This window comes from Molossus molossus, unplaced genomic scaffold, assembly GCF_014108415.1.
Source record: "Molossus molossus isolate mMolMol1 unplaced genomic scaffold, mMolMol1.p scaffold_m16_p_1, whole genome shotgun sequence".
NCBI classification, from domain to species: Eukaryota; Metazoa; Chordata; class Mammalia; order Chiroptera; family Molossidae; genus Molossus; species Molossus molossus.
Genome location: NW_023425344.1, coordinates 55,865,854 through 55,878,293, shown reverse-complemented (window position 1 = coordinate 55,878,293; position 12,440 = coordinate 55,865,854). Strand labels below are relative to the sequence as shown.

The following is a 12,440-nucleotide window of genomic DNA, read 5'->3' as shown; positions in this document are numbered from 1 at the left end:
AAAAATGACCCTGAATTAATATGAATGATTGGTATATGTTTTCATTTTGATACCAAATAAACTCTCTGTAGTGTTGTTGGTTTAAAAAAAAAAAAGGCAAAGTTTTCTGTTTAGTTTTTCATCTGCTCTGGCTAAATACTAACTCTTTAGCCAGTAGCACTGAATTCATTCAGTGACCAGGACAGGCTGTGAAGCTCTGCACCGCCCAGGCCTGGCCGGGTCTTTCCTCAGCCCTGGTGGGTTCTGCCATCATTCCCCTCTGACACTCTAGGTCTGTCTGCCGGCCCCACTGCTCAACCTTAGTTCACACCATCACTTTTCCTGCAAAGACTTTAATGATGAAACAACCAAACAAGTAATGGGGAGGAATAGGGTGTGAGGAAGATTAAGATGAGGTGAGTTCACAGAACTCCTGAGAAGAAGGGAAAAGGTTAAGTATCAGACACTCTTATTTGCATATTATAAAGTATATCCAAACCCGCTGATTTTAGGGTATCTCTGTTCGCCTTGATGTAAGAGAGTTCAAGCACCTCCCACCGAGTGTGGGTTCTCTGGTGTATAAAGTTCTAGTTGTTGGAAAGTATGTTTGAGAAGTCAGCCAGTCTAGCCAATTCTACCGGGAGGATGGATGTTGCCTATGTTTTGATAGTGGTGTGAATGTCCTCAGAACATTTCTCAACCTCCTGCAGTAATATGTTCCCTGTATCCAACTCACATGCCTACCGCAGTAACATAAAACCTATTTATCCCTGCTTTTCCTCAGATCAAAGTTCTAGCGAGAGACAGGGAAGCTGCATCACAGTCAGTGTCTGATTCTTGGGCAGATAACAGCTGGGGAGAATCTTGTTTTAGTTAAATGCTTAACCACTTAGCTTAGCCACATCTGAGTTAAGTGGAGGACTTTAAGAAGCAACATACATGCATTTTGAAAACAGGTGGTTCAGCACTTTTTTTATGTGGGGTATTTAAATTTTCAACCAAGTTGTAATGTTCACACTGCTGCTCTTGAGGAAGAGTCCTATGTCATTTCTTAAAGTCACAGAATTTCATATGTGGAACATGACATGACCATTATGGATGTGGACCATGTTGATATGTTGACATAGTTGGCAAATAATGTTAAGTGACAAAAAGAAGAATCCAAGTAAGCAAAAAAAAACATGAAAAGAGAATTCACAAAGGTTGTGCATGTTTTTACAGTATATAGCTAAAAGATAGGAAAAAGGAGTCCAATCTCAGTGAATACAGAAATGCAAAAAAGAGACAAGAAACCATTTATTTTAGTTCCTCTGGTTAGCAAAGTTTAACAAAAGTCATTTGGGAAATGTAAACTGATTTATCCTGCTATTTCCAACACTTTACAGCTGGGTGACCTTGAGCAACTTGATAATATGTACCAAAAGGCTTATAAATGTTCATTTTCTTTTATCTAATAATTTCACTTTTAGTGGTCTGTTTAGAAAACAAACATACCGAAAGGGTTTTTAGGCATAAAGATATTCATACAACATTATTTATAGTAGCAAAAAAACCTCAAAACTGAATATTCAATAAGAAGAGAATGGGCCCTGGCTGGTTTGGCTCAGCAGTCAGAGCGTCGGCCTATGGTCCAGAGAGACCTGGGTTCGGTTCCCACTAAGGGCACGTACCTCGGTTTGTCCCTGGCCCTGGTTGGGTTGTGCAGGTGGCAGCCACTCAGTGTGCCCCTTTCGCGTCGATGTTTCTCTCTTCCTCTCTCTCCCTCCCACTCTATCTGAACAAAAAATGGGAAAATGTCCTCAGGTGAGGATAAAAAAAAAGAATGGTTAAGTAAATTATTTTCACATACTGTCATGGAGTCATTAAATTATATCTATAAAGAACTTTTGATAACACGGGAAATTTTTTAAAAATATGTTTTTATTGATTTTTTTTAGATAGGGAGGAAGGGGAAGAGAGGTAGAAAGATTGATGTGAAAGAGAAACATTGATCGGCTGCCTCCTGCATGCCCCCTACTGGGGACTGAACCTGCAACCCAGGCCATGCCCTGACCAGGAATCTAACCTGGACCTCTCAGTCCACGGGACAATACTCAGTCCACGGGACAATGCTCAATCCACTGAGCCACACCAGCCAGGCATCACGTACCTGGGTTGCAGTTCGGTCCCCGGCCCTGGTTGGAGTTGTGCAGGAAGCAGCCAATCAATGTGTCTCTCTCATGTTCAGTGTTTCTCGCCCCTTCCCCACTCTATCTGAAGATAAATGGAAAAATATCCTTGGGTGAGGATTAAAAAAGAAAAGAGAAAGGAACATGGCAACAGATGAAAAGTATGTTCCCTTCACTTGCCATTCAAAATAAAAAATAAAAAGAAAGCAGAACACAAGTAGTAGGCCTCAATTTCTTACCCCCAAAGGCATCTATATTAAAACTCCAAAAATATATCTATGCCAAAGCTTGAAAGATAGGTTAGAGCAATGGAAATAGAATAGTCTTTGGTTATTTTATTATTCTTAGTATACTATAAAGTGCCTGTCACATAATAAGCATTTAATAGGAAACATTTCAAAGAATGAAAACATTATAATAATAGTATTAGACACTATGCAACATGAGGGCAGCAACAATTGTGTTTTGTTTACTGATCCATCTCTAGCGCCTAGAATACCACTGCCGTTTTAAAATGTACAATTTAGTGTTTTTTCCATATATTCACAAGATTTTGCAACCACCACCATTTTCTAATTCCAGAATATTTTTATTATCCTTCCTACAAAAACCACATACTCATCCACAGTCACTTCCATTTCCCCCGTACCAGCCCCTGGCAACCACTTTCTGTCTCTGTGGATTTGCCTATAAATCCATAGACTTTTTTTTTTTCTAGTAAGTTCAAAGGTTGGTATCATTTTTTATTGACTTTTTTGCTTTTGTAAAGAAAATAAGGTAGTTTTTTTGTTTGAAACAAAACATAAGTAAGCGCCCTCCCTGCCCAGCCTGCCTCCTGCTCTGTGGGGTGCTGGATCGCCTGGTCCTAGGCAGAAGAGGCCGGGCTGGCCTGGGCCACAGGAGGAGAGGAGAGGAGCCAGGCTGCCTCAGTGTGGGAGCTTTCTCGGAGCCAGAGAGGAAGGGCATTTGGGCTGCAGTGTGGTTTTATCAGGCAAAATATAAAAGTAAAATCTTGACACCCATGTGCACTATACATATGGAAGCCAAGAGGCACCACCTCTGAGTTGCAGCCATCTCTGGCAGTTGGACATGCATATTAATGGAATCACACAATATATGATCTTTGCTCTGGCTTCTTTTATTTATTATAAAATTTACAAGGTCCATCCATGTTGTAGCATGTATCAGCATTCATTCCTTTTTATGGCTAAGTAATATTCCATTGTATGGATATACCGCCCTTTGTTTATCCACTCAGCAGTTAATGGATATTTGTGTTGTTTTTGCTCTCTGGCAATTGTGAATAATGCTGCTACGAACACTTATATACAGATTTTTTGTATGAACATTGGATATGTACCTTGGAATGGAATTCTCTTGGGGTCTACATAGGAGTAGGGTTTTAGGGTCATATGATAATTCTGTGTTTGGCAGTTCCTCACTCTGTTCTCTAGTTCTGGTTCAGTCTCATGTAGCACTTAGGCCCAACTAGGACAGTTTTATGAAGATTAAGTTTGTTAGTTACTGTATCAGTTAGGGTTCTCCAAAGAAATAGAATCAATGGGAGATAAATATCTATGCCTATCTAACTTTAGAGAGATTTATATTAAGGAATTGGCTTTTGCAATTTTGGGGGCTGGCAAGTGGCAAGTCTGAAATCCATAGGACAGGTTTGGCAGGCTGGAAACTCAGGCAGGATTTCTATGTTGCAGTCTTGAGAATTTCTTTTTTCTCTAGAAAACCTTAGATTTTGTTATTAAGCCCTCATCTAACTGAAAGAGCCCACCCACAATATCAATGGTAATTATCAGTGTGATTTTAAATCACATCTACAAAATACAGCCATATCTAGACAACTGTTTAACTAAACAACTGGGCACTGTAGTCATCCAAGTTGACACATAAAATTATCCGTCATGTTACTTTAGAACATTTTTTCTGCCAAGAGCCTTTTGGATATTTATAACATCATTTATGGGCCATACAAAATTATCAACTTAAAAATTAGCCTACTTCCCTGGCCGATTTGGCTCAGCAGATAGAGCATTGGCCCGCGGGCTAGAGAGTCCTGGGTTCGGTTCCTGCTAAGGGCACGTAACTTGGTTGCAGTTTGTTCCCTGCCCCGGTTGGGGTCATGTGAGTGGCAGCCTGTCGATGTGTCTCTTTCACATTGATGTTTCTCTCTCTCTCTTCCCCGCCCCCCTCTCTCCCGCTCTATCTGAAGATAAATGCAAAAAAAATGTCCTCAAATGCAGATTAAAAAAAAGTTAGCCTACTATACTTGATCTGGTTAATTTAGTGAGGCGTGTGATGTTAACTGGTATTGATATGGTCCACAGGCTGGACATTCTCCACCCCTGCTTTAAATGATCACATTCATTTACTTTCAGAAAAATGGGACTAATGATGGAGACTATGTTTTACTAACTGGAGAAGACAATTACCTTAACTTTTCAAAGATTGTGGAATGGAAAGGAAAAACGTAAGTCTAATGATTCATCACTGTAATTATTTTTCAATTTTCATTTAAATTGAATGTCCACTAACATACTATTTAAAAATAAAATTTTAACTGTCATTTTTTTTGGTGAAAAATCTATAAATATGTAAAATATAATTGCCCAGGCTGGTTGAAGCATCAGCCCGTGGACTGGGGAGTCCTGGGTTCGATTCTCGTTAAGGGCACGTACCTTAATTGCAGTTCGTACCCAGTCCTGGTTGCGGTTGTGCAGGTGGCAACCAATCGATGTGTCTCTCTCATGTTGATGTTTCTCTCTCTCTCCCTCCCTCTCTCCCTCCCGCTCTATCTGAAGATAAATGCAAATATATATATATATATATCTTTCCTCAGGTAAGGATAAAAAAATATATAGATAGATAGATATAGATACACACACACACACATACATACACACTTATAATTATTTTATAAATCAAGATTGGGATAATGCATGTGAGAAATCGAATGATAGTGGTTAAAGTCTTACTCTTCCTGTTGGTAGTCATTACACAATGTGCAGCTGCAGCACCAATACTTTTCAAACCACTGTTTGTTTTAGGGGGATGGAAGTGGTTCTCTTTTTTAAAAAATATTTTTATTGATTTTAGAGAAAGAGGAAGGGAGAGAGAAACATCAATCAGCTGCTTCCTGCACACCCCCTACTGGGGATTGAGCCCACAACCCCAGGCATGTGCACTGACCAGGAATGGAACTGGTGACCTCTCGGTGCCTGGGATAACACTCAACCAACTGAGCCACATAATTTAATGTCGTGATTGTGGATTATGTATGTTATTTTCTTTCTTTATTTATTTAAAAAAAATTTTATCTGAGCCACCTGGCTAGGGCTCTTTTATTTTTTTGTCTTTTAATAAGAGAATTTAATATTTTACCTACATGTTATAATTACTGATACATTTATGGTATAATAATGTTTACTATATTAGGTCACAAACTAAATCTCTGCAAGTTCAAGAAGATTGAAATAATATCAAGCATCTTCTCGGATCACAATGGCATGAAACTAGAAATCAGTTACAATAAAAACAAAAACATTCAAACACATGGAGGCTAAATAGCACAATATTAAACAATGAATGCATTACTAATGGATCAAGAAAAAAATTTAAAAACTTCCTGGAAAGTAATGAAAATGAACACACAATAACACAAAATCTATGGGACACAGCAGAAGCAGTCCTGAGAGGGAAGTTCATAGCAATACAGGCCTATTTTACGAAACAAGAAAATTTTATAATAAACTATCTAATCATACAACTTAAAGATTTAGAGAGAGAACAAAAAGAAAACAAAGAGTTAGTAGAGGGAAGGAAATAATAAAAATCAGAGTGGAAACAAACAACATGGAGATTAAAAATACAATACAAAAGATCAATGAAGCTAAGAGCTGGTTCTTTTAAAAGATAAACAAGATTGATCAACCTTTAGCCAGACCCACCAAGAAACGAAGAGAGAAGACCCACATTAACAAAATCAGAAACAAAAGAGGTGACACTACAGAAACACAAAGGATTGTAAGAAAATACTGTGAACAATTATCTGCCAATAAATTTGACAACTTAGGCGAAATGGACAAATTCCCAGAATCATACAGTCTTCCAAAACTCAACTGAGAAGAGCCAGAAAACTTTAACAGACCAATAACAGTTAAGGAAATAGAAGCAGTAATCAACACACTCCCAGCAAACTAAAGCCCTGGTCCAGACAGCTTCACGGGGGCATTTTACCAAACATTCAAAGAAGAGCTAACACCTGTTCTCAAACTATTCCAAAAAATTCAAGAGAAAGGAAGACTTCCAAGCTTTCTATGCAGCCAGCTTAACCGTAATCCCAAAACCAGATAAAGACACTACAAAGAAAGAAAATTGCAGGCCAATATCCCTGATGAGCATAAACACCAAAATCCTCAACAAAATCTTAGCAAATCGGATCCAGCAATATATTTAAAAAATTATATACCACAACCAAGTGGGATTTATTCCAGGGATACAAAGGTGGTACAATATTCAAAAATCAATAAATGTGATACACCACATAAACAAAATGAAAGATAAAAACCATGATCATATCAAACGATGCTGAAAAAGCATTTGACAAAATCCAGCACCCGTTTTGTTTTTTTTTAATCCTCACCCGAGGAAATTTTTGCATTTATCTTCAGGTAGGGAGGGAGGGAGAAAGAGAGAGAAAGAAACATCAATGTGAGAGAGACACATTGACTGGTTGCCACCCACACAACCCCAACTGGGGCTGGGGACAAACTGCAACTGAGATACGTGCCCTTAGCAGAAACCAAACTCGGGTCTCTAATGTGAGCAAATGCTCTAACCACTGAGCAAAACTGGGCCAGAACCCAGCACCAATTTTTGATAAAAACTCTCAGCAAAGTGGGAATAGAAGGACTGTACCTCAACATAATAAAGGCCATATGTGAAAAACCTACAGCCAGCATCATACTCAATGGACAAAAACTAAAAGCATTTCCCTCAAGAACAGAAACAAGACAGGGATGTCCACTTTCACCTGAGTTTGGTTTCTGCTAAGTACTCTTATTCAATACAGTACTGGAAGTCTTAACTACAGCAATTAGACAAGAAGAAAAAATGAAAGGTATCCAAATTGGAAAGCAGAAAGTGAAACTGTTATTATTCACAGATGACATAATATTGTACATAGAAAACCCTAAGGATGCCACCAAAAAACTACTAGAGTTAATAAATGAATTTGGCAAAGTGGCAGGATACAAAATCAACATCCAGAAATTATTGGCATTTTTATACACCGATAATGAACACACAAAAAGAGAAACTAAAAAAAACAAAAAAACTCCATTGCAACAAAAAAAAATTAAGATACCTAGGAATAAACTTAACCATGGACTTAAAACACCTGTTCTCAGAAAAGTATAGGACATTTAAAAGAGAGATAGAGGAAGATATAAAAAAGTGAAAGCATATATACCATGTTCATGGATTGGAAGAATCAACATCATTAACATGTCCATACCCAATAGATTCAATGCAATCCCTATTAAAATACCAATGGCATACTTCACAGATGTAGAACAGATACTCCAAAAGTTTATTTGGAACCCAAAAGGACCCTGAATAGCCACAACAATCTTGAAAAAGAAGAACAAAGTAGGAGGGTTCACAATTCCAGATTTCAGGTTATACTACAAAGCCACTGTAATCAAAACAGCCTAATACTGACATAAAAGCAGGTATATAGATCAATGGAACAGAACAGAGAACCTGGAAGTCAACCCAAGACATTATGCTCAATTAATATTTGACAGAGGAGGCAAGAGCATACAATGGAGTAAAGACAGTCTCTTCAGTAAATGGTGCTGGGAAAATTGGACAGCTACATGCAAAAAAAGAAAGAAAGAAAGAAACTAGACCACCAACTTACACCACACACAAGAATAAACTCAAAATGGGTAAAATACTTAAATGTCACTCGTGAAACCATGAAAATCCTAGAAGAAAATGTAGGTGGCAAAATCTCAGACATCACACATAGTAGAATTTTCACCAATTCATCACCTAGGGCAAGAGAAACAAAGGAAAAAAATAATAAGTGGGACTACATCAAACTAAAAAGCTTCTGTACAGCAAAAGAAACAACCATCAAAATGAAAAGGGAACCTACTGTATGGGAGAACATATTTGCCAATGATATATCAGATAAGGGGTTAATTTCCAAAATATATAGAGTACTCATACAACTCAACCAAAGGAAGACAAATAACCCAATTAAAAAATGGGCAGAGGACCTAAATAGACACTCCTCTAGACAGGACACACAAATGGCCAAGAGACATATGAAAAAATGCTCAACATCACTAAATCATCAGAAAAATGAAAATTAAAATAACAATGAGGTATCACCTCACACCTGCCAGAATGGCCGCCATCAACAAATCATCAAACAATAAGCGCTGGCAAGGGTGTAGAGAAAGGGGGCTCTAGTACACTGTTGGTGGGAATGCAGGCTGGTGCAGCCACTATGGAAAACAATATAGTGTCTCCCCCCAAAATTAAAATTGAGCTGTCATTTGATCCAGTGATCTCAATTCTAGGAATAAATCCTAAGAAGCCTGAAACACCAATCAGAAAGAATATGTACACCCCTATGTTCATAGCAGTGCTATTTACAAGAGCTAAGATCTGGAAATAACACAAATGTCCATCAGTAGATGAATGGATAAAAAGCTGTGGTACATTTACACAATGGAATACTATACAGCTATAAGAAAGAAAGATCTCTTCACCTTTGAGATGACATGGAGGGACCTGGAAAGTGTTATGCTAAACGAAATAAGTCAATCAGAGAAAGACAAATATCACATGATTTCACTCACTTGTGGAATATGATGAGATCCAGAGACATGAAAGTAGGGAACAGACTGACAGATGTCAGATGGAATGGGGGGTGGGGGGCGGGCAGGAAGAGATAAACCAAAGAACTTATCTGCATATATTCATAACCAATAGACACAGACAACAGTACGCTGAAGGCAGTGGTGGGGGGCGGGAGCGGGGAAGATGTGTCAAAGGGGGGAAAAAGAGGGACACATGTAAATAAAAAATATTGATAAATTGAGTATTAAGGAAAAAAAAGAATCTGTGTTGGTAAGCTTTCTTAGACTTTGCATAGTTTTAAATGTCTAAATTTCACTCTGTTTGGAATGACAGTTCAAAATTGCAGAATTATTTTAGTTGGGAAGCCCACTAGCTAAACTGTGCTTTTAGTGAGTATGAAGTCAATTCAGTATTAAGCTTTCCTGACACCCAAGTGAAGACCCTTATTAATTTTGGAACAGAGAACTGTTCCAAGGGGAAACTGAGTTAATGCTCTGTCATGAATATTAAAGAGATGAACATATTTATTCAGAACTTGTCTGTCAGGCTATTATTATTAATGCTAAATTGGATCATTGTTTTAAGTAAATGGATATTTCTAAACCTCTAGGTAGGATACTTCTTTTTTTGAGGAAGGAAAAGGGGACTTTTGGCTCTTGCTTCTATCAAAATGGATTCGGGGTCAGAAGTCTATTTTTCCCCATCTTTATTCAGTCCCTAACCAATATCACCCTTGTGTCTGCATATGAATGAGATTCTGTGGGTAGCAAGCTCCTAGTTAAGTCTTGAAAAGTCCTGACCATGTGAAAAATATATAAAATCAAATTTGATCCTCTTGATTCTTTCTTGTGCTTATCAATTACAGGTCACTTGACTGGTGGACAACAGACAAGTGCAATATGATTAATGGAACGGATGGTGATACTTTTCACCCACTTATAACCAAAGACGAAGTCCTTTATGTATTTCCATCTGATTTTTGCAGGTAAGAACTTTAAAAATATCTTTGGCTGTCAGACCACCAAGGGTGCGAGGAATATATGTAGCTACACTTAGTAGGCATGGATATTCATGTTTAATCAGTGATAAATGGTGATGGCATATTGAGAGCCAATGTATGGACTTCACCTAACTGCATAGGTTTGTTTTGTTTTTTTAAATCCTCACCCGAGGACATTTTTCCATTTTTTGTTCAGATAGAGTGGGAGGGAGAGAGAGAGAGAGAGAAACATCGACGTGAAGAGGACACATCAAGGGGCTGCCACCCGCACGACCAACCAGGGCTGGGGACAAACTGCAACCAAGGTACGCGCCCTTAGCGGGAACCGAACCCGGGTCTCTCTGGACCGCAGGCTGATGCTCTAACCGCTGAGCCAAACCGGCCAGGGCCTAACTGCATGGGTTTGAATACCAGCTCTCCCAATTACAGCTGTGTGAACTTGAGAAAGTTATTTAACTACTCTGTGCTTCACTTTCCTCATTTGTAAAATAAGGATAAAAATAGTCACCTACCTTGAGAGTTGTTATGAGGACAAATTAATTACTGTTAGTAAAATATCTCAGGGCTTGTCACACAGTAGATAAAATTAATAGTTGGCTGTTAGTTACTGTCATATGCTCCATCAAGCATGAAATTTGACCTGTTTTTTTTTTTTTCTAGTCAAGGGGTAATTTCTACATTGAAGATAAATAAATAAGCCATACTGTCGTCCATAATTCAGAGTTTATAGGTGTTTGCTTAGCTATGACCTTGCCATTGATCATATCTATTCTCACTTGCCCTGTAATATCTCCCTCTTTACTGCCGGCTCCTTCCCTACAGATGAACATGATTATGTCTTTGTGGAAGGAAGGCATCCTGCTCTAGCCCCCGATTCCAATCTCCCATTGTGCCTTTTCCCACCATCGCCCTTTAACTGCTCGAATGAGTAGTTGACTTGCACAGCTTCCATTTCCTCTCCCACTCACTCTTTGAAGGCTTTTTCTGAAACTCCTCAAAATCAGAAATGGCCTGGTCACATTTGACATGGTTGATTCAATATTTTCAAGAACTGCTGTTCTTCGGGTGTTTCATATCTCATATTGCACCACCTGCCCAGTAAGCCCTGCTAAGAAACATTGGTGACGCTATAAATATCCCTCCTCTCTTGCATTTAATCCGGTCACCAAGTGCTATTGGCTTCTCCTCCAAAATAGCTCTTGCATCCATCCTCCCTTCTCCATCCCTACTACCTGTGCCATGGTTTAGACCAGCGATTTTCAACCTTTTTCATCTCATGACACACATAAACTAATAACTAAAATTCTGCGGCACACCAAAAAATGTATTTTTTGCTGATCTCACATAAAAAATAGGTATAATTTTTATTTATTCACACCGGACAGCTAGTGTTGTGTTGACAGACTTTTGAAAAGCGGGGGATACCTGTACTCAAGTGCTATACAAACATGAGGGTGATTAGTATTTCAAGGGACCACTGAAACTCCTTTAACAACTGGAAGCAGAAATTTGTTGACCACTGAAATCAACAATGGGCAAAATACAGAAAATCTTTTTATTTGGGGGAGATGCATGTCAAAGCATGATGTCCTTGCTGGTCCAGTCCATGCATTTCTGTCAATGCGAGTTTCCATTCTAAATGTCATCTTTTTTTTAATCCTTACCCGAGGATATTTTTCCATTTATCTTCAGATAGAGTAGGAGGGAGGGAGGGAGGAAGAAAGAGAGAGAGAGAGAAACATCGATGTGAGAGAGTCACATCTATTGGTTGCCACTCACATGACCCCAACCTGGGCCAAGGACCAACCGCAACTGAGGTACGTGCCCTTGGCCAAAATCAAACCTGGGACTCTTTGGTCCGCGGGCTGATGCTCTAACCGCTGAGACAAACCGGCCAGGGCCTAAATGTCATCATTTTTTAAATATTTTTGTTGATTTTAGAGAGAGGAAGGGAGAGACAGAGAGAGAACATTGATGTGAAAAAGAAACATCAGTAGGTTGCCTCCCATGTGCACCCCAACCAGGGATTGAACCCACAACCTGGGCATGTGCCTTGACTGGGAATCAAACCAGTGATGTTTCTATGCACTGGACGATGCTCAACCAATTGAGCCACACAGGCCATGGCCTAAATGTCGTCTTCTTAATTTTCTACCACAGGTTATATATTTTTTCTCGGCCTTCTTTGGAAATTATCCCAGTTGTTACCTCTTAAGCATCTTTCATTACAGTTTACCTCCTACTTTATTACACATTGAGTGGGTGGAGCTTCTTTCCAGCTTTCTTTTGCATCTTCATTTCACACTTACTCTCTAGGCCCTTAGCTGTGTTGTACCTAAGAACTGTTGCTAACTTACTGAAACCTCCCCCAGATTTGGGTGCAGGGATGCTCACATTTTTATCTT

At 38.9% G+C, this 12,440-nt stretch overlaps 1 protein-coding gene across 1 annotated transcript in view; it reads left to right on the top strand.

The window, feature by feature from the left end:
- The window catches only part of SCARB2 (scavenger receptor class B member 2), a 55,859-nt gene that overhangs the window by 29,977 nt on the left and 13,442 nt on the right, over window positions 1-12,440 (top strand). Inside the window, exons 5-6 of the mRNA XM_036264956.1 lie at window positions 4,538-4,629; window positions 9,901-10,020. Coding sequence (XP_036120849.1) covers window positions 4,538-4,629; window positions 9,901-10,020 — 212 coding nt within the window. The remainder of the gene's footprint in view (window positions 1-4,537; window positions 4,630-9,900; window positions 10,021-12,440) is intronic.